This window comes from Aegilops tauschii, chromosome 6 (genome assembly GCF_002575655.3).
Source record: "Aegilops tauschii subsp. strangulata cultivar AL8/78 chromosome 6, Aet v6.0, whole genome shotgun sequence".
Taxonomy (NCBI): domain Eukaryota; kingdom Viridiplantae; phylum Streptophyta; class Magnoliopsida; order Poales; family Poaceae; genus Aegilops; species Aegilops tauschii.
Window position 1 is genome coordinate 45,781,425 of NC_053040.3, and position 21,881 is coordinate 45,803,305.

At 50.3% G+C, this 21,881-nt stretch overlaps 1 protein-coding gene across 6 annotated transcripts in view; it reads right to left on the minus strand.

Moving 5' to 3' along the window:
* The window catches only part of LOC109763428 (F-box protein At5g03970), a 64,768-nt gene extending 43,135 nt beyond the window's left edge, over positions 1–21,633 (minus strand). For 2 of the 6 annotated variants that reach the window (XR_005759251.3, XR_005759250.3), the window contains exons 1-2: positions 20,409–21,630; positions 19,062–19,156 (exon numbers count right to left, since the gene is read on the minus strand). Coding sequence is in view for 3 of the 6 variants with exons in the window: in XM_020322272.4 (XP_020177861.2) it covers positions 19,104–19,156; positions 20,409–21,552 (1,197 nt within the window). In the remaining 3 variants the exon portion in view is untranslated. Of the gene's footprint in view, positions 1–18,852; positions 19,157–19,285; positions 19,353–20,408 lie in introns of those variants that run through there. The other 4 variants (XR_002232925.4, XM_040391843.3, XM_020322272.4 and 1 more) reach the window with 4 other exon arrangements.
* Positions 21,634–21,881: the final 248 nt, after the last annotated feature.

Consider the following 21,881-nt stretch of genomic DNA (forward strand, 5'->3'; position numbering starts at 1 on the left):
TGAATGTGATAGACCCGTTGACTAAAATTGTCTCACAATCAAAACATGATCACACCTTAGTACTCTTTGGGTATTAATCACATAGCGATGTGAACTAGATTATTGACTCTAGTAAACCCTTTGAGTGTTGGTCACATAGAGATGTGAACTATGGGTGTTAATCACATGGTGATGTGAATTATTGATGTTAAATCACATGGCGATGTGAACTAGATTATTGACTCTAGTGCAAGTGGGAGACTGAAAGAAATATGCCCTAGAGGCAATAATAAAGTATTATATATTTCCTTATATCATGATAAATGTTTATTATTCATGCTAGAATTGTATTAACCGGAAACATAATACATGTGTGAATACATAGACAAACAGAGTGTCACTAGTATGCCTCTACTTGACTAGCTCGTTAATCAAAGATGGTTATGTTTCCTAGCCATAGACATGAGTTGTCATTTGATTAACGAGATCACCTCATTAGGAGAATGACGTGATTGACTTGACCCATTCCGTTAGCTTAGCACCCGATCGTTTAGTATGTTGCTATTGCTTTCTTCATGACTTATACATGTTCCTATGACTATGAGATTATGCAACCCCCGTTTACCGGAGGAACACTTTGTATGCTACCAAACGTCACAACTGCCGCATTTTATGATTATGAAATTTGGCAAATGGATGTCAAAACTGCATTCCTGAATGGATTTCTGGAAGAAGAGTTGTATATGATGCAACCAGAAGGTTTTGTCGATCCAAAGGGAGCTAACAAAATATGCAAGCTCCAGCGATCCATCTATGGACTGGTGCAAGCATCTCGTAGTTGGAATATACACTTTGATAAGTTGATCAAAGGATATAGTTTTATACAGACTTGCGGTGAAGCCTGTATTTACAAGAAAGTGAGAAGGAGCACTACAACATTTCTGATAAGTATATGTGAATGACATATTGTTGATCGGAAATACTGTAGAATTATTCTGCAAAGCATAAAAGAGTGTTTGAAAGGAGTTTTTCAAAGAAAGACCTCGGTGAAGCTGCTTACATATTGAGCATCAAGATCTATAGAGATAGATGAAGACGCTTGATAAGTTTTTCAATGAGTACATACCTTAACAAGATTTTAAAGTAGTTCAAAATAGAACAGTCAAAGAAAGAATTCTTGCCTGTGTTACAAGGTGTGAAATTGAGTAAGACTCAAAGCCCGACCACGGCAGAAGATAGAAAGAGAATGAAAGTCATTCCCCTATGCCTTGGCCATAGGTTATAAAGTATGCCATGCTGTGTACCAGATCTATTGTATACCCTACACTAATTTTGGCAAGGGAGTACAATAGTGATCTAGGAGTAGATCACTGGACATCGGTCAAAATTATCCTTAGTGGAATAAGGATATGTTTCTCGATTATGGAAGTGACAATAGGTTCGTCGTAAAGGGTTACGTCGATGCAAGTTTTGACACTAATCTAGATGACTCTAAGTCTCGGTCTAGATACATATTGAAAGTGGGAGCAATTAGCAAAGAGTAGCTCCGTGCAGAGCATTGTAAACATAGAAATTTGCAAAATACTTACGGATCTGAATGTGATAGACCCGTTGACTAAAATTGTCTCACAATCAAAACATGATCACACCTTAGTACTCTTTGGGTATTAATCACATAGCGATGTGAACTAGATTATTGACTCTAGTAAACCCTTTGAGTGTTGGTCACATAGAGATGTGAACTATGGGTGTTAATCACATGGTGATGTGAATTATTGATGTTAAATCACATGGCGATGTGAACTAGATTATTGACTCTAGTGCAAGTGGGAGACTGAAAGAAATATGCCCTAGAGGCAATAATAAAGTATTATATATTTCCTTATATCATGATAAATGTTTATTATTCATGCTAGAATTGTATTAACCGGAAACATAATACATGTGTGAATACATAGACAAACAGAGTGTCACTAGTATGCCTCTACTTGACTAGCTCGTTAATCAAAGATGGTTATGTTTCCTAGCCATAGACATGAGTTGTCATTTGATTAACGAGATCACCTCATTAGGAGAATGACGTGATTAACTTGACCCATTCCGTTAGCTTAGCACCCGATCGTTTAGTATGTTGCTATTGCTTTCTTCATGACTTATACATGTTCCTATGACTATGAGATTATGCAACTCCCGTTTACCGGAGGAACACTTTGTATGATACCAAACGTCACAACGTAACTGGGTGATTATAAAGGTGCTCTACAGGTGTCTCCAAAGGTACTTGTTGGGTTGGCGTATTTCGAGATTAGGATTTGTCACTCCAATTGTCGGAGAGGTATCTCTGGGCCCACTCGGTAATGCACATCACTATAAGCCTTGCAAGCATTGTGACTAATGAGTTAGTTGCGGGATGATGTGTTACGGAACGAGAAAAGAGACTTGCCGGTAACGAGATTGAACTAGGTATCGAGATACCGACGATCAAATCTCGGGCAAGTAACATACCGGTGACAAAGGGAACAACGTATGTTGTTATGCGGTCTGACCGATAAAGATCTTCGTAGAATATGTGGGAGCCAATATGGGCATCCAGGTCCCGCTATTGGTTATTGACCGTAGACGTGTCTCGGTCATGTCTACATAGTTCTCGAACCCGTAGGGTCCGCACGCTTAACGTTACGATGACAGTTTTATTGAGTTTTGATGTACCGAAGGAGTTCGGATTCCCGGATGAGATCGGGGATATGACGAGGAGTCTCGAAATGGTCGAGACGTAAAAATCGATATATTGGACGACTATATTCGGACCTCGGAAAGGTTCCGAGTGATTCGGGTATTTTTCGGAGTACCGAAGAGTTACGGGAATTCGTATTGGGCCTTAATGGGCCATACGGGAAAGGAGAGAAAGGCCTCAAAAGGTGGCCGCACCCCTCCCCATGGTCTGGTCCGAATTGGACTAGGGAAGGGGGGCGCACCCTTCCTTCTTTCTCCTTCCCCCTTCCCTTCTCCTACTCCCACAAGGAAAGGAGGAGTCCTACTGAGTAGGACTCCCCCCTTTGGCGCGCCTCTCCCCTTGGCCGGCTGCCTCCCCCTTGCTCCTTTATATACGGGGGCAGGGGGCACCCCAGAGACACAACAATTGATCCTTGAGATCTTTTAGCCGTGTGCGGTGCCCCCCTCCACCATATTACACCTCGATAATACCGTTGCGGAGCTTAGGCGAAGCCCTGCGTCGGTGGAACATCATCATCGTCACCACGCCGTCGTGCTGACGAAACTCTCCCTCAACACTCGGCTGGATCGGAGTTCAAGGGACGTCATCGAGCTGAACGTGTGTAGAACTCGGAGGTGCCGTGCGTTCGGTACTTGATCGGTCGGATCGTGAAGACGTACGACTACATCAACCGCGTTGTGTTAACGCTTCCGCTTTCGGTCTACGAGGGTATGTGGACAACACTCTCCCCTCTCGTTGCTATGCATCACCATGATCTTGCGTGTGCGTAGGAAAATTTTGAAATTACTACGTTCCCCAACAAGAGCATCTACATACCCTTGTACATCGCTAAGCGGAAGCGTTTATCAACGCGGTTGATGTAGTCGTACACCTTCACGATCCGTTCCGATCAAGCACCAAACGTACAACACCTTCGCGTTCAGCTCGATGACGTCCTCGCCTTCTTGATCCAGCGCCTTCTTGATCTAGCAAGAGGGGCGAAGTAGTAGATGAGTTCCGGCAACACGACGGCGTCGTGACGGAGGTGGTGAAACTATTTCCGCAAGGCTTCGCTAAGCACAACGATTTTAGAGCAGAGGATGAACTAGAGGGAGAAGGGGCGCCGGCACACGGCTTCGTGAATCGTGGTGTGTGGCACCCCCTCCCCTCCTCTCATATATATAGGTGGAGGGGGAAGGGAAGCAGCCTAGGGCACGCCTCAAGGGGGGGCGACGGCTGCCTAGGGCGCCTGCGAAGGCACCCCCCCTTTCCATACTTGGCGCATGGGGAAAGGAAAGGGGAGTCGGCGGCCCCTAGGGCGCCTCCCCTTCCTTCTTCATTGCGTGGAGAAAGGCAGGAGGCGGCCAGCCCCTCCTTCCTTCCTAGGGCCGGCGGCCAGGAGGTGGGGCGCACTAGCCCCTTGTGGGCTGGTGTGCGCCCCTCCTTTTGGCATGTTAGGCCCAACAACTCCCCATGGCCTTCCGAAACCCCTTCCGGCGATCCGATAATTATCCGGTTTATTCCGGAACCCTTTCGGAGACCGAATACTATCATCCTATATATCAATCTTTACCTCCGGACCATTCCAGAGCTCCTCGTCATGTCCGTGATCTCATCCGGGACTCCGAACAATATTCGGTCACCAACATACATAACTCATATAGTACTATATCGTCAACGAACGTTAAGCATGCGGACCCTACGGGTTCGAGAATGATGTAGACACGACCCAGACGCTTCTCTGGTCAATAACCAATAGCAAGACCTGGATGTCCATATTGGTTCCTACATATTCTACGAAGAGTTTTTATCGGTCGAACCTTTATGACAACATACGTAGTTCCCTTTGTTCGTCGGTATGTTACTTGCCCGAGATTAGATCATCGGTATCTCCATACCTAGTTCAATCTCGTTACTGGTAAGTCTCTTTACTTGTTCCGTAATACATCATCTTGTAACTACTCCCTCCGTTCCAAAATAGATGACCCAAGTTTGTACTAACTTTGTATACAAAGTTGAGTCATCTATTTTGGAACGGAGGGAGTAACTCCTTAGTCACTTTGCTTGCAAGCTTCTAGTGATGTTGTATTACCGAGAGGGCTCAGAGATACCTTTCGGTCATATGGAATGACAAATCCCAATCTCGATCCATGCCAACTCAACAGACACCTTCGAAGATACCTGTAGAGCACCTTTATGATCACCAAGTTACGAAGTGACGTTTGATACACACAAGGCATCCCTCCGGAGTCCGGGAGTTGCATGATCTCATGATCGAAGGAACATGTATTTGACATTAAGAAAATAGTAGCAATAAACTGAACGATCATATGCTATGCTAACAGATGGGTCCTGTCCATCACATCATTCTCCTAATGATGTGATCCCATTATCTAACGACAACTCATGTCTATGGTCAAGAAACCTTGACCATCTTTTGATCAATGAGCTAATGTAGTAGAGGCTTACTAGGGACTTGGTATTTGTTTCTGTATTCACACATGTATTTAAGTTTTCAATCAATACAATTATAGCATGAATAATAAACCTTTATCATGATTAAGGAAATATAATAATAACCACTTTATTATTGCCTCTAGGGCATATTTCCAACAGGGATTACCCCCTTGAAGGTAGTATTACCGGGTTTGATTCTTGACGGGTCAATGCCCATTTTCCTCACTGTATCTGCATAAATCAGATTGAGGCTACTGCCCCCGTCCATGAGGACTCTAGTGAGGTGATACCCATCGATAATGGGGTCGAGGACCAAGGCCGCCGATCCTCCATGATGGATACTAGTCGGATGGTCCTTGCGGTCGAAGGTGATCGGGCATGCCGACCATGGGTTAAATTTCGGGGCTACAGGCTCTACAGCATAGACATGCCGAAGCGCACATTTCCGCTCCTTCTTGGGTATATGGGTGACGTAGATCATATTCACCGACTTTACCTCAGGAGGGAATTTTTTCTGGCCCCCGTTGTCCGGCCTGCGAGGCTCCTCATCGTCCTTGATGCGGGGGCTCTTGCCTGCGTCTTCGGTTGTGCGCTTACCGGCATGTTTGATCACCCAACAGTTGCGGTTGGTGTGGTTGGCGGGTTTGTCAGACGTGCCGTGGATCTGGCAGGGCCTGTCCAGAATTGTGTCCAACTTGGTTGGTCCATCCTGGTTCCTTTTAGAGGGTTTCTTCCACGGTCCCAATTTGGGATTGCAAATCCGGCATTTATTGTCGTATCTTCGGCTTCATTGCCATTGTGGCGGCACTTGTTTCGGTTGCGTTGTGGCTTCCCGTTTTCGTCCTGGACTTCCGAGGTCTCGGGGTCTTCGGGGTTGGTGCTTCTCCTCGCCAACCAGCTATCCTCTCCCGCGCAAAAGCAGGTCATGAGAGAGGTAAGTGCCGACATCATCCTCGGCTTATCTTGGCCGAGTTGGCATGCAAGCCATTCGTCCCGGATACTATGTTTGAACGCAGATATAGCTTCGGCGTCTGGGCAGTCGACGATCTGGTTCTTTTTGGTCAAAAACCGATTCCAAAATTGCCGGCTGACTCCCGGGCTACTGGACCACATGGCTCAGGTCATCGGCATCTGGAGGCCGGACATAAGTGCCCTAAAAGTTAGCTCGGAAAGCATTCTCGAGCTCTTCCCAACATCCTATGGAGTTTTCGGGGAGGCTGTTCAGCCAATGCCTGGCTAGTCCCTTAAGTTTTAATGGCAAGTATTTTATGGCGTGGAGGTCGTCTCCACGAGCCATACGAATGTGGAGAAGAAAATCCTCAATCCACATGGCCAGGTCTACAATCCATACGAATGGATCTTCTAGAACGATAAAATCTTCAGCTCCAAGGCTGACCTCCTCTTCGGAGAGAGGCATGTAGTTGCTATCTTCGGAATCATTAAGGTCCTCCGGGTTATACTGACCCCATGCCCCTCCGAGCCATCAGGCTGGTGCTCAAGGGCGGGGTCGCCGAGGTCTTCCATATTGTCCGGAGTGTCGTCCTCTCCAGTACCCGTGTTGCTTTCCCTGCCTCGACGCCCCTTGGATCGTCGGCGTTGTTTCCGGCATTTGGGGGGCCCCTCACCGGGCTTGTTACTATCTCTTCTGGGCATGACATCCCTGTTATTAGAGCCATCGCCGTTTGTCGGGGAAACGACACCTATGGGATCACTGGAATCCCTTCTACGGTTGGCGGGCGCGGTGTTGTGAGAAGAGCAGGTCTAACAGGAAACACACGGATCGTTTACCCAGGTTCGGGCCGCGAGGATGTTTAATACCCTAGTCCTGCTTTGGTGGATGTATTGAGTGTTCTTGTGTTCTTGAGCTAGCTACGGGGTGTAACTTGCCCAAAAAAGCAAAAATCCCTTTCCTGGTCGCCTCGGGCCTCCTTTTATAGGCAAAAGGGGTTGCCACAGTGGCACACAGGAGGTGGAAAGGTGTACAGCGCGCGAGCTTATCATCCGGCGTTACGGGACAAAGCGCATTAAATGCGCTACTTAGGTGTCCATTAGCTTTATCGGGGACGGGAACGAGGCCCGTCCCGTCCGTCGCCGCTCCGCCTCGCTTCGACACACGCCCAGGCCAGCGATGCGTGCGGTGCCATGTACGCAGGCAAGCTGCTGAGGTGGCGCGGTGGTGGAGCCTTCACGAAGATCTGCATGCCACCACGCAGGTGCTTGCTGAGTTGGTGTAGAGGCCGCCCGTCGCCACGCAGGTGCCTGCCCAGCTGGTTGAGCTAGCAGCTGCTTGGGGACGGCGGTGGAGTGTTGGCTGGTGCGGGCCTGGCAGTGGCCCCGCTGATGCCCTCGGCAAGGGTCTTGCCGGGGGCCCGGCAAGGATCTTGCCGCGGCGTCGCAGTCGTCCCGGCAAGGCGCTTGCCGGGGGTCTTGTGGATCTCCTCGGCTAGGATCCCGCCGAGGGTCGCCGTCTTCTGATCCTCATCTGATCTTGTGTGTTCATGATCTTGACAAAGATCTGCATGCCACCACAGAGGCGCCTCCCGAGCCCTGGTTCCAATGTAGTTGGTCGGTTGGTGTTGGAAACCATGGGCTCAAGGGTGGCCTGCTCTGCTGGCATCTGGCAAGTTGCCCCGGCAAGGCTCTTGCCGGGGCCGCAGAGGCCGCCCCGGCAAGGGTCTTGCCGGGGGAGTCCACCTCGCCCTTTTGCTCTCCCGTGTTTCTGGTCTTGGCGTTGCCTTGACCGTCTTGCGCTCCGGCTTCCTTCCGGCCTCCCTCCTCTGCCCTGCTAAGTGTGGCCGCGGCGCGCAGCTCTGACTGCCCGGGCACAAGTAAAGGGGTCAAAAGAAGAGCCCCTACTTTTGTACACCGACAGGAGCCCCCGGGCCTGGGCCACACATAAGCGCGACACGTTGTTGGGCCAGGCCCAGAACGGTGCGCGGGCAGGTGGGGCGGATTTTACCGCAGTAACTGTTTCGTCCCCTGCGCTTCCCAGGACCCGCGTTGAACGCGCGACGTGGAGGGTCGTGCATGACGTGGAGGTCATGCGTGGGGCGGTTCCCGCATGCATGCGTCACATCGCAGTTAATGGGAAAAGAGGCGGCCCGCGCCTTCCCCGTAAAAAGGAATAACTGCGGGCGCGCTGCTCATTTACCCCCTGCATCTTCTCCAATCTCGAAACTGCCGTCCCCTTCTCCTTCCTTCCCAAGCTTTTGCCTTTGCTCGCCGCCGCTGTGCCTTCGCTGTCTCCTGTCCCTTGCTCCCTGCAGCCGCCATGGCACCCAAGACTAGCAGAGGCAAGGGAGTGGCCAAGGATGTCGGGACGAGCGAGCCGCCGGAGAGCAAGTTGGCGGCGCGGCGGACACAGCTCGCCTACTTCCCCTTGACGATCGACGTGTTCTACCTCCGGGACTGCTTCAAGCCCCTATGGGGGTGCAAGACCGGGGGGGGGGGGGGGGGGGGACGACGGGGCATCCAGCCACGCGTGTCATCCCCGCCAATTGCGCCGAGGCCGCCCCGAATCGGTACCCGTTCTTCGTCGATTACTTTTCCTGCGGCCTTTGCCCCCTTTCTTCGATTTCTTCAATGATATTATGCACACATTTGGCTTCCACCTTCTGGATTTTACTCCAAACGCCGTGGCGTGCATGGCTCTATTCGCCCACCTCTGTGAGGGCTTCGCCGGAGTTCTTCCTAACACGGCGCTCTTCCGCCATTATTTTTACCCTCGCATCCAGAAGGGAGGCGCCATTTCTGGCTGCGTCACCTGGATCCCAAGGTCCCAAGGGACGTACCCGGAGGGCGCCCAGAAGGAGAGGTGGGAAGAATGGCGGGGCCGGTGGTGCTGGATTGAGGAGGACGATCCACAAGAGTTCTGCCGGGTCCGCCAGGCGCCGCCGGTCCGCAGGAACGACTGGGGCGACGTCGATGCCCAGGACGACAAGCTCGAGATCGCCACCACCAGGATCCACCGCCTCACCGTTGCCGGGCTTACCCTGGAGATGATTGGGGTCCGTCGCCGAACCGCTCCTCTACACAACAAGGGGAGGCCGACCTGGCTTTTCGAGAACGCGGCTGACATCATGAGGCTTCGCCCCGGCCTCAATCACAACTTCACGGTGATGGGGCACGCTCACTTCTGCCAGCGGATCTTTCAGCTCGACGTGAACCGCGAGGGCTGGGCCGAGAGGTTCGGCAAGGCTGCGAAGGCCGGCAAGGTCGTCAAGGGGCCCTTGTTTGGGTTGCCGGCGGGGGTGGTCCCGCTGAGCAACAACTCGCGCCATGATGTCGGACTGCAACGCGCATGGTCCCGTCCAAAATTGGGCCCCGCCGCCGCAGGAGCAGGTGCAGGAGTTCTTTGACGGCTTGGCGGAGATATACGGCCGCAACGAGCCGCTGCTTATCTAGGACACCACTAAGGCAGAGCTGGACTATATCGCCGCCAGGGCGGTGGAGGCGGAGCTTGCCAGGCAGGCCAGCAGTGCTGGCGGTGTAGAGGACGAGGCTGCGGCGGCCGCGGAGAAGGAGCTTCAGTGGGCGGAGTCCGCTGGGGAGGCCAGCAGCGCCGGCACCGGGGCCCCTCTTGTCGAAGATGTGGTCGACGAGTCGTCGGAGGAGGAGGCCGAGGCTGTTGACCCTCTGGCCACGAGGAGAGGGCGGGTCCTGCGGCGGGCCACCTCTGGCGAGCCGGTTCGTGCCGGTAGGGTCGGGCAGCCCCGGCAAGCTCAGGAGGCGTCCGCGCGCCATACGAGGGCCGCGGCTGCGAAGAAATCGGTGAAGGCCGCGGTGGCGAAGGAGAAAGTATCTGCCTCCTCTTCATCCAAGCGCGCCCAGACTCCGCCCTCCTCCCCTCCTCCGGCAGACGTCGATGCGGACGCCGATGCAGAGGTCACCTTTGACTTCGGGTCCCTCAGCCCAAGGGGAAGAGGAAAGCAGCAGAGGAGGAGGTGGAGGACGAGTAAGTATCTTGTCCCTTTCTGTCATCTCCGTCCCCCCCGACCGTGCCACTTATCTTGATTCATCTTCATCTTTGCAGGGATGCGGAAACACTGGCCCAGAGGGTGAAGAGGGCCAGGGCTTCGGCGAGCGGCCAGCCCCCGGCAGGGATTTCCGGTACACCGCTGGTGGTGTTGAGCAGCCCGGACAGCAGCCCCCAGCATAAGTTCACCATTCACCCCTCGTCGACGTGTGTTGGGGGCACGATCTCTTGGTGCTGACCTTGTTGTGGCTGCAGGAGGAGGACAGCAGCAGGAGGAGCCACAAAGGGCTACCCCCAACACGCCGCCCCGAGAGGCGTCCCTGCAAGGGCGCCAAGCACCGAGCCCATGCACACGGAGGAGGAGAACTCAGGCGCTGGTGGCTTCGCCTCGGCGCCAAATGTTGGCGGGGAGGGGACCTCTGCTTCCCAGCCCGGCACGGGTAAGTCACTCGCCTTCCGCCCCTGTTCTTTTTCTATTCTTTTTGAATCTTGGTCTTGGCTTCGCCTCATCCCCCTTCCTGATATCCAGATCCCCCGTCGGCGGACCAGGAGGACATAGACACCGTCATCGAGGATGTCGCCAAGGCCGCCGAGGCGGAGGCCGAGAAGATCGCCGCCGAGGAGGCCGCCAAGGGCGCTGCTGACGACGCCGCCAAGGGGCCTACCGGGGAGCCCGACAAGGCTACTGCCGAGGAGGCCGGCAAGGCCGCTGCCGAGGAGGTGGTTGATGACCAGCCTTCCTCCTCCGCTGCCTCTGGCTCCGGCAGGTATCTGAGGGTGAACGACGACCTTTTCATCCACCTCCCAGGGTCGTCGAGCTCCAGGGCGCCCGTCGAGGGAGAGGTGTTCGACGAAGAGGTGCTTACCGCCGCCGGGCTCGAGGTTGTTGACGAACCGAGCACCGGTGGCGACGGTTCTCAGGAGGAGCGGCTTCTCCAGGCCATGGGCGCCAATTTCCGGAAGCTCCAAGCGCTCCACCGCGCCCGCTGGACAAGGCCAAGTCCAGGATGGCAACGGTGGACAAGGCGGAGGCGGACCTCAAGGTGCGCGTCGCCGAGACGCAGACTTGGTTCTGCCAGGCTTGTGAGGAGCTGAAGGTCGCCCAGGGTGACCTGGCCAGGCTGACCCTATTCTTCGAGGGTGTTCTTGGAGCCCTGGAGCATTTCTGCTCCACCAGGGCGACTGTCCTGGCCAATGAGGCCCGGAGGCTTTGCCGGGGTGCCATGACCAAGGTTCTCACCAAGGTGGCGTACTGGAATCCCAACCTCGACTTCGACGCTACGCTGGAGAGCTTGCCGGAGGATGTGGACCTCGCGCCGCTCAAGGAGCGTATCGAGCCCGTCATCAGCAGCATCGATAGAATCCAGAGGGTAGAGGGCCAGCGCCGGGACTAGGCACCCCATTTCTTCTCATTGCTGAAGGTTCACAACCAAGACAATTTTTATCTTTAGTTAGAACTGCGGCAACAAGTGATGTAATATAACTCTGCAGTACTTTTGAATCAGCGCATGTTATTTTCCTGTTCAATTTCTCCTTTGTATGTTCACCCTACGTTAATCGGGTAGGCTTGCCGGCGCGTAAACCCAGGGCGGCGCCTCGAGGACGGATCCCCAATGGCCTGCCGGGTGTGCTTGCTGCCAGGCGAACCATCTTACCGCTCTCGACACGGCCGCTCGAACTGTCGAGCTTGACTCGAGTCAGAATCGAGAGCGTTGCCAATTGCGGAAGGCTACCGTGCCGTTCTCGACGCGGCCGCTTAAGCTGTTGAGCAGACTCGAAACAGAGTAAGGGCGTTGCCAATAGCGGAATGGCCCCATTGCGTGCAAGTTTTCCATACAAAGGACGAGATCTCCGAGGGGAATAACCTTCTATAAAAAGGAATGTTTAAAATTCGGCATGACTTAGCTTTCCTGTCGCCGCGCTGGCGCCCTTCGCGCTTGCAGGCGACGCCGTTCTCTTGGCCGTCTTCTTCCTTAGAAACCATGGCCACGAGGAACTGCTAAGCTGGTTGCTAAACCAGATTCTCACAACTGCGGCCCCTACCTGGAGCGCCAAAGATGTCGGGGAAACGACACCTATGGGATCACTGGAATCCCTTTTACGGTTGGCGAGCGCGGGGTTGTGAGAAGAGCAGGTCTAACAGGAAGCACACGGATCGTTTACCCAGGTTTGGGCCACGAGGATGCGTAATACCCTAGTCCTGCTTTGGTGGATGTATTGAGTGTTCTTGTGTTCTTGAGCTGGCTACGGGGTGTGACTTGCCCAAAAAAGTCGAATCCCTCTCCTGGTCGCCTCGGGCCTCCTTTTATAGGCAAAAGGGGTCGCCACAGTGGCACACAGGAGGTGGAAAGGTGTACAGCGCGCGAGCTTATAGCCCGGCGTTACGGGACAAAGCGCATTAAATGCGTACTTAGGTGTCCATTAGCTTTATCGGGGACGGGAACGAGGCCCGTCCCGTCCGTCGCCGCTCCGCCTCGCTTCGACACGCGCCCAGGCCTGCGATGCGTGCAGTGCCATGTAGGCAGACAGGCTGCTGAGGTGGCGCGGTGGTGGAGCCTTCACGAAGATCTACATGCCACCACGCAGGTGCTTGCTGAGTTGGTGTAGAGGCCTCCCGTCACCACGCAGGTGCCTGCCCAACTGGTTGAGCTAGCTGCTGCTTGGGGACGGCAGTGGAGTCTTGGCTGGTGCGGGCCTGGCAGTGGCCCCGCTGATGCCCACGGCAAGGGTCTTGCCGGGGGCCCGGCAAGGATCTTGCTGTGGCGTCGTAGTCGTCCCGGCAAGGCGCTTGCCGGGGGTCTTGAGGATCCCGCCGAGGGTCGCCGTCTTCTGGTCCTCATCTGATCTTGTGTGTTCATGATCTTGACGAAGATCTGCATGCCACCACAGAGGCGCCTCCCGAGCCCTCGTTCCAATGTAGTTGGTCAGCTGGTGTTGGAAACCACGGGCTCTGGGGTGGCCTGCTCTGCTGGCATCGGGCAAGTTGCCCCGGCAAGGCTCTTGCCGGGGCCGCGGAGGCCGCCCCGGCAAGGGTCTTGCCGGGGGAGTCCACCTCGCCCTTTTGCTCTCCCGTGTTTCTGGTCTTGGCGTTGCCTTAACCGTCTTGCGCTTCGGCTTCCTTCCGGCCTCCCACCTCTGCCCTGCTAAGTGTGGCCGCGGCGCGCGGCTCTGACTGCCCGTGCACAAGTAAAGGGGTCAAAAGAAGAGCCCCTACTTTTGTACACCGACACCGTTGTCCATGGGGGTGTCCACCATGTAAATGTCATAGATTGAGGTGGCCATCCATCGGCCGGAGGGGCGGTGTCGGCGTGGGCCATGGCTTCGTTGTCGTCGTCCATGTCATCGGCCTCCTCAGAGGCGTAGTCCAGCATGCGGTTAAATCTTCGACAGTGGCTACTAAGTGGGTGGTGGGTGGGACGCAAAATTCCCTGTGGCCTGCCTCAAGGCCCTGCTAAGCGTAGGCCGAGGATGGGCCATCCAAGATAGTCATCAACTCGATCCGGTCTAGTGCCTCGTTTAACAGGGCGAGACTAGCTGAATTGGTGTATGAAATTTCTTCGGAGTCTACCTCCGGTGTGGCGGTGAGGCAAGGGGCGAGTCCGGCCGGGAGTGACTCCTGGTCTTCGGACGCCATACTCGTGCCAAGGCTCGAAGCCAGATCCGCGGTGAGAAGGTTGAGTCCGGCCAGGGTTGACTCCTGGTCTTCCGACACGACACTCGCGTCAGGGCGGAAAGCTGGATGCAAAAGAGTTGATCCGAAGATCGGATCGGGGAGAGGTACCAAAGTCGATGCTTCGGGATCCGTGGCGTCCCAGGTAAGGCTGATAAGCCAGTGAAGATCAGATCACCCCGAGCGTCGGACGTACTCTAAGGGGCCGTTCGGAAACTCTCCGCTCCGTAACTCCGCAGCGGAGCGGAGCGGCCTCCGGTACAATTTTGGCGAGCGGCAAAATGGGCGCTCTGCCCGCTCCGCTCCCTGGCGAAGGAGCAGAGTACTACCAAACACAGCCTAAGTTACCAAACCTAATCTGGTGCTCAAGAGCGAAACTGTCGACCTGGTCGAGATGACCGGTCGAGTCAGCGTGCAGAACAATGCTGCTGAACTCGAAAAGTTGCCCGAGGACGAAGATGTCCCCGGTGTTGATGCCATCTCTGATGATTAGGCGAGCCATCGATCCTTCAGCGATCCAACAGCAACTCTCAATGAAAGCACCAATGTCGGTGTCAAAACCGGCGGATCTCGGATAGGGGGTCCCGAGCTATGGATCTTGGATCAATGGGGAACAGGGGACGAAGGACACGGTGTTTACCCAGGTTCGGGCCCTCTCTAAGAGGTAAAACCCTACATCCTGCCTGATTATATTAATGTGTATAGGATGTACAGAGTCGATCTACCACGAGATCAGATGAACTAAACCCTAGACTAGTAGGATGATGGTTGTTGTTCTCGCCTCTACGGACTAAACCCTCCGGTTTATATAGACACCAGGGGTACTAGGGTTACACATGGTCGGTTACAAGGAGAGGATAAACATGTTGATTCTTCTTAGCTTGACTTGGAGGACACACCAAGGCATCGAAAAACTCTTGTCCGGATACGAATCGGTCTCGTAGTTCGACCTCTTAGCACTGCCAACGCGGCCTAGCTGTCCGGCCCACGAGAGATAGGCCGGCAGGCCGAGGACCCCCTAATCCAGGACTCCCTCAGGTATGAAGTCACCTTCTGAGTTACTTCTAGGAAGGAATGATTTTGTGGTTCCTCCCAAGTTGTTTGGTTGTGTCTGCTTTGTCAAGGATCACAGGCCATCTGTGGGCAAACTGGATCCACGGGCCGTCAAGTGTATCTTCACTGGGTACTCTTCTGGGCAGCGCAGCTACAAGTGTTGGAGTCCTTTTGAACGGAGGACCTTTGTGAGCATGGATGTCACCTTCAAGGAATCCGAACCATTTTATGGTGGAAAAACCTATCTTAGTGGATTATTTGGAAGTCTTGACCGTACCCAGTCTACTGTGATAGGCCGAGACGGGGAGAGTGGTGGTGGTGCCGATTCAGTGCTGCAGCAACCAATTGAGGGTGATATTCCGGTACAGCGAAGAGAGCAGCAACCCCAGAAAATGATAACACCACAGAGTGAAGGACCGATTGTGATTGGTGGGGTGCTGAGTTAGGCAGGCGGTGCTCCCACCTAGATCGGTTGTGTACCAAGGTGGACGGCAGACCAAGAGGATCAACTAAAGGTGTACTCATGGAAGCAAGGTGATGCTTCTCATAGGTGGCAGAAGGTGAATGAGGAGAGTAATCCTCAAGTATATTCAAGACGACAACATCATGTTCAGGGGAGGAACCAACAAAGATGCATGAGGAGCAGCAAGGAAGCAATGCAAGCTCATCTGACACAAAGGACTTTGCCAATTGCTTTCAGAAAAGGTACTTGAGCAAAAGCAAGGATACCAACGCCAAAGTATGGGTTCGATGCCAATGATATTGGAAATTATGTTTCCTATGAAGCATTATCTCCAACCCACAAAGCATTTGTTGCTTCTCTTCAGCTGGTGTCTCTTCCAACTGATTGGAAGGCAGAAAAAGTAGTCCAATGTGGCGAGTAGCTATGATAGAGGAGCTGGAGGCACTAAGTATGAACAAGACATGGGTACTAACACCTCTTCCAAGAGGAAAGAAGGCAGCCAGCTGCAAGTGGGTATACACTGTGAAGCAGAATGCAAAAGGGAATATTGAAAGGTACAAAGCAAGGCTTGTGGCAAGGGGGTACAGCCAGACCTACAACATTGACTATGATGAGACCTTTGCTCCAGTAGCAAAGATGAACACTGTGAGGATCCTCATCTCTTGTGCAGCGAATTTTGGGTGGTCCGTACATCAACTGGATGTGAAGAATGCTTTCTTGAATGGGGACCTACAGGAGGTCTACATGGAGATCCCACCGGGGTTCTCTATGTCTGAGACTGTTGGCAAGGTATGCAGGCTAAAGAAATCTCTTTATGGTCTGAAACAGTCTCCGAGAGCATGGTTCGACAAGTTCAGACGTGTTGTATGTAGTATGGGGTATGGGCAGTCTAACTATGATCATACACTGTTCTACAGACATAAAGGGAAAATCACTATACTTGCCATATATGTCAATGATATTATTATCACAGGGGATGACAAAGAAGAAATAGCAAGACCGAAAGAGTGTTTGGGTAAGGCCTTTTAAGTCAAAGATCTGGGCGGACTCAAATACTTCCTGGGCATAGAAGTGGCCATGTCTACCAAGGGGATTGCGATATCTCAGAGGAAGTATACTTTAGATCTCCTAAGTGATGTAGGGATGCTAGGATGTCGGGCAGCATCAACTCCAATTAATCAAAACCACAAAGTGACAGCTCAATCAGGAGAGCCAGTGAATAAGTAGAGATATCAAAGATTAGTTGGGAGGTTGTTGTACTTGTGTCATACACGACCAGACATTGCATTTGTAGTACGTGTTGTCAGCAGATACATGCATGAGCCTAGAAGTGGACATCTCGAGGCGGTACATAGAATCTTGAGATACTTGAAAGGTACTCTTGGGAAAGGATTGTTGTTCAATAGTTATGGACACCTTGTTGTAGATGGTTATTGTGATGTTGATTGGGCTAGCTGCCTGGATGACAGGAGATCAACTTTACGCTATTGTGTCTTTGTAGGAAGAAATCTAGTATCTTGGGGAAGCAAGAAACAACTTGTTGTTTCCAAATCAACTACAGAGGCTGAATACAGAGCTATGTCTAAGGGACTGGGTGAAATGTTGTGGACCAAAAATTTATTAGAAGAATTGAAGATATTGAAGACTAGTTGTATGAACGTGTGGTGAGATAACAAATCAACATAGCACACAATCCAGTGCAGCATGGTAGAACCAAGCATGTGGAAATAGAAAGATTCTTCATCAAAGAAAAGCTTGACACTGGGTTCATCAAGATTGAGCATGTGAGTTCTGGGACAATAGATTGCAGACTGTTTGACTAAAGGATTGGGAACTAAAGAATGCAATCTAGCATGTGACAAGATGGGAATGATAGATATCTATCACCCCTCTTGAGGGGGATTGTTGGATGAGGGGCTCATGGCCCATGCATTGCTGGGCCAAGTGGCCCAGGCCCATAGTGGCTATCTAACCTAAGGGAGAGGAGCCCGTCCATGCTCTGTGTCTCAGAGCCGCCACACACACGAGACATTGCCGCTGCTGCTCCTGGTACGCTCCTCCTCAAATCCAACACTCTCAAATGATGACTGCCATGTATAGTAGATTACATTTAATACATCTAAAGAGTCAATAATGGCAGGTTCCATATCCATTTGGAGGTAATAGGGTTGGTAAATTCCTAAAGGTCCAAGTATAGTATCATTTGACTTGGTATGAAGGATGGCAGGTTCCTAACAATCATCACACTGGTTGTAAAGATACTCTTTGATGACCAGAGAACATATATTGATGGACAGGTCGTTAAAGTTGTGTCAGGGCCACCGTAAATGTCCAGGGGGATTTGCTTGACCACATTATCAACTCACTATCCAGAGAAGGGGGTCGAGAGGTAACCAATATCCTCAACCTCTTGTACAATCTCATAAATATTAAATAACATGTGGGGGTTGGCCGAGACAGACACTATGTTACCCAACGTTTTCCAGGATAGATGCATTGAGTTCATCACCATTGGTTGAGGATCCCTGACGGTCAGCAAGAGATGGAATGAGATTTCTTCGGTAGGCTTTATTGGCCACCACATGATATAATTTTGAGTTCTCATTTCTGAAGCGAACTCATCTGACAGTGCAGCTACTTTCCAGTAGGGCTTGATGTGATTTCTATTTTTAATGATTCCTCTAATGTTGCTTTTTACAGCGGATATAGGCCTTTGTTCTTCAAGTCCATTGATAAGGGTGACGACTAAGTTCCAATTTGCAATCAAATATGAGGCGGGAATTTAAATATTTCTGCTCCAGATTTGAAATGATCTTCTAATGTTTTAGAAATTAGAAGAGATGTGCCTATAAGCATAAAATGAAATTTAAAAACCTATACATATTCATATTTATTTATTTATTCTGAAAAAATGAAAGCATAAAACCTTCACGTAGAGTTCTAACTTTGGATTTAGATCCCATATGGCCATATGTAAAATTCAGTTGCAAACTGAAGGTGACTACAATGATAATATTAAAAGTTGATACAATCTCGAAATTGTATTTGTAAGTTTTGGTTTTAATGTTTTGCATGTTTTCAATCTCAAATAATTAGTGAGGATGAGCAAAAGTAAATTTTATACACTGAAAATAATCAGATTTATCAAGTAAGATCATTAAAATCTATTTCCTTAAGAAGATTATTGTATTTTATTAGATTTGTCACGCATACCATGGATTATTTGTTTCCTTATTTATCAAGTGGCAGATGACCACACTAGCCCTTTAATGTTATTGGATAAAAACCTCGATGAATGTGGACTCTTCGATCATACAATTGACAGTGCATAACTCAAGAAAATATCAACAACTAAAAAAATATTATGGCAAGATGAAATATGTGAGTTAGAGTGACAAACAAAGATATTTCAATAAAATATTGAAGCAAACTGCCTACAAGGCTGAGATTGTTCAATAATTGCAAGTGAGCACTAGGTATTATACCAATCCAATGAACAACAGTGTGGAATGGCAATTTATATAGGCCCGAGCTAATAGACGAAGTTCAAAGCCAAATGCTCAGTTATTGTTGGGTATCAATTCATTGTGTACAGGGTATAACATAGAAATCATACTTGGATCTCATCGATTCGTAGCCACAAAAATAGAAAATGCAATGTTGCAAACAGTAAAAGTAAACAGAAATTATCAATGAAACAAAAGAAGGGAATTATTTCATTCTGCTACTATTTTAAGATAAGCTTACTCACTCGTTAATACATCACAATAGCATATCCATCTGACCAATCATCTTATGTATTGCGCAAAAGTTCAGCTCCATCATGTCCACCACCAATGCCCGTGCCTACAAGGGGACATTGCAACCATTATGTATCTCATATTCAGAAACATTTGAACTGCAGCCATGCACTAATACTACCAGTCATATCAAATGATACAAGGGGGCATCGATGAGATATTTGGATAAACTCACATATGTAGTTTGAGAAAACACTCAGGTTTGATACATCATGGCGAGTAGATAAACAAAAACCCATCAACTATCAAATAAACAGAATATTCTCAGAACAATATATACTCACTGGTGCCATAAAAATGAAGAATATGCACACTCAGACTATTAGCTGACCTGAAGTGAGAAGTTACCTAATATTATGCTTAAGCTCGCCCCATGCCATAGCAGATAAAATAAAATATACCCATACTAATAAAATCTATCAATAAAAGGGATCATACTATTCATATATTTAAATATATTTAACCAGTAAAGATGAAATAAACTCAATTTATTATTGTTCTACCTTGCCACTGGCAGGGCAAGTGCTTTTAAAACAACAAACCAAATCGTTATTGTGGATTTTAAGATTAGCAAGACCAATAATAACACTGCTGAATGAATGAAAGCATCAAAATGTGCCAACTGATCTACCTATTTGACATTTCATTTGGTTCAAGGTAGTTTTTTTTTCATGTAGTTGTCTTCAGTTGCCAGCCGTTATCTATCTCATCTTGAAAAGTAGTTGCCAGCCGTTATCTATCTCATCTTGAAAAGTATTTGCACTGCAGTTATACACTAATACTAGCATTATACAGTTCTTGAATATGCCAATAGGCAGCCAACAATAAAATTTAGTTTGATTAGTATACAAAGAACTGCTGACCTTTTTGACATGTTTTTATTCTAGGATTACAGGAGAGTAAACAGATAATGAATTTGACACCTCTGACTCAAACCATATAATTCCATAACAAGAGCATGCGAATAGCAAAAGAAAACAGCAATGCTAAATGTTATTTTGCTTTTTGACAAAGGAGATGCTCAACCGGAATCACCTCTCCAGAAAAGCAGAACTGGTTAGCTACGGTAAAAATATATCCGTGCCAAATCATAACCATCACATAAAACGCCACCACACAAACATCCAAAAAGAAGACTCCATCGCTATATGTTGAGAAGATCATCCAGCAGCAAAAAGAAATGATTTACATGGAACTACTTCAACTTTTTAGCTTAACGCGAAAGTATGTGAATAACATTCAATCAACCAATTAAAGATATTATCTTTTAATACCTACAGTGTAACGGCATATATTACCTGCAGCATAGACACTTTCGAACGGATGATAGCGAGTCATGATGTTGGGTCTGAAAATTTTCTTGAACTGCAGTGACTCGAGCTGGATCGTGAAGAGGTTGGTGTGTGTCCGTAGGAACACCACATTATTGTATTCAGCAAACCCTTGTATAACTAGGGACTCTCCCTCTTCTGTATTCAGGGAAAGTAGCTTGTCCAGTTCAACGGTTCTTCCCAGAACCCATGAAGCAACGCCATCAGAATCAGTCTCCATCTTCCATAACTGGGCACTGAAATTTGACAGAAAGAGAATGCCAAGGCCGCCACCCTCTGCCCGCATAACCTGGAATTGGCACATGTTTTTCTTGGGAATATCCACTGGCACCGGCTTCACAGCTAGGATCTGCCTCTCCAAATCAAACTCAAGGATGCCATCCAAAATGTCAGAGGTTGCCGACCTGTCATTGAGCAACCAATAAAGGCAATGCCCAACTAGCACACCGATAGTAAAGTCCACACGACTCTTGGTGGGAAGTTTGGATGGAAGTGGTGTTGAGATGCAATCGCCCCATCCTCCAGTCTCCGACGAGTAAACACGGGCGATGACCCGTGTATGCTGTTGCTCGTCTGTCTCTGTGGTTACCAACACCACCTGGAAGTGTCGGATGTCTCCGGCGGCACGAAACACCGCCCCGCTGACCGGGGCCTTCTCCAAATCGAACCCCGGGGGAACGGCAAGGCGGTGCTGGTCGACGTTGAAGGGGTCCGACACCAGGAGCAGCTTCCGCGAAAGGTGGAAGATGAGTAGGAGGCCATGGCGGGATCCCATGGGCATGAAGATGCCGCCCCAATCTTCGCCGTCTGGGCACAAGGAGAAGCGGCCATTCGGGACACGATTGGGGGGATCCATTGTAGGTAGGAAGTAGAAGGGGTCGAAGAAACCGAGGAGAGGAGGGTTGCCGCGGTGGTGGAGGCGGAAGCGGGCGGAGAAGCCGGGGTCGGAGATGAGGCCGAGCCAGCGCTTGGAGACGAGGGAGGCGCGAGGGAGGGAGGACGGATCCGGCGGGAGGCGGAGGAGGATCTCGGAGAGAAGGTTGTCGTCGTCCAGCGGCGGCACCGGCGGCGGCGAGCGTGGGCGGCGGCGGCTCATCTCGTCACGGCTCATGGGGGGAATGGTGGTGGGGGAGTCGAAGCAGCGGCCCACGATGTGGAGTGACCTACTCCTATTCTTTCTTTTTGGTCGGGCGAGAGAGAGCCCACGAGAGCTCACAGCTAAAAGAAAGCCCACTACACACAATCAGCATACCCAGATTCTTCTTCTTACTTTTATGATTGATTTTCTTACGCGGTTTCAGATTTATTTGCCAACTACTGTAGGGAACAACTCCCCTAAAAATGTACGCACAACATTCAATAGTAATCCAAGAAAAATTTAGGGTATCCTAGACCGGCATAGCCACGTCATCACAAAGTCGACACATAGAAAGAAGAAAA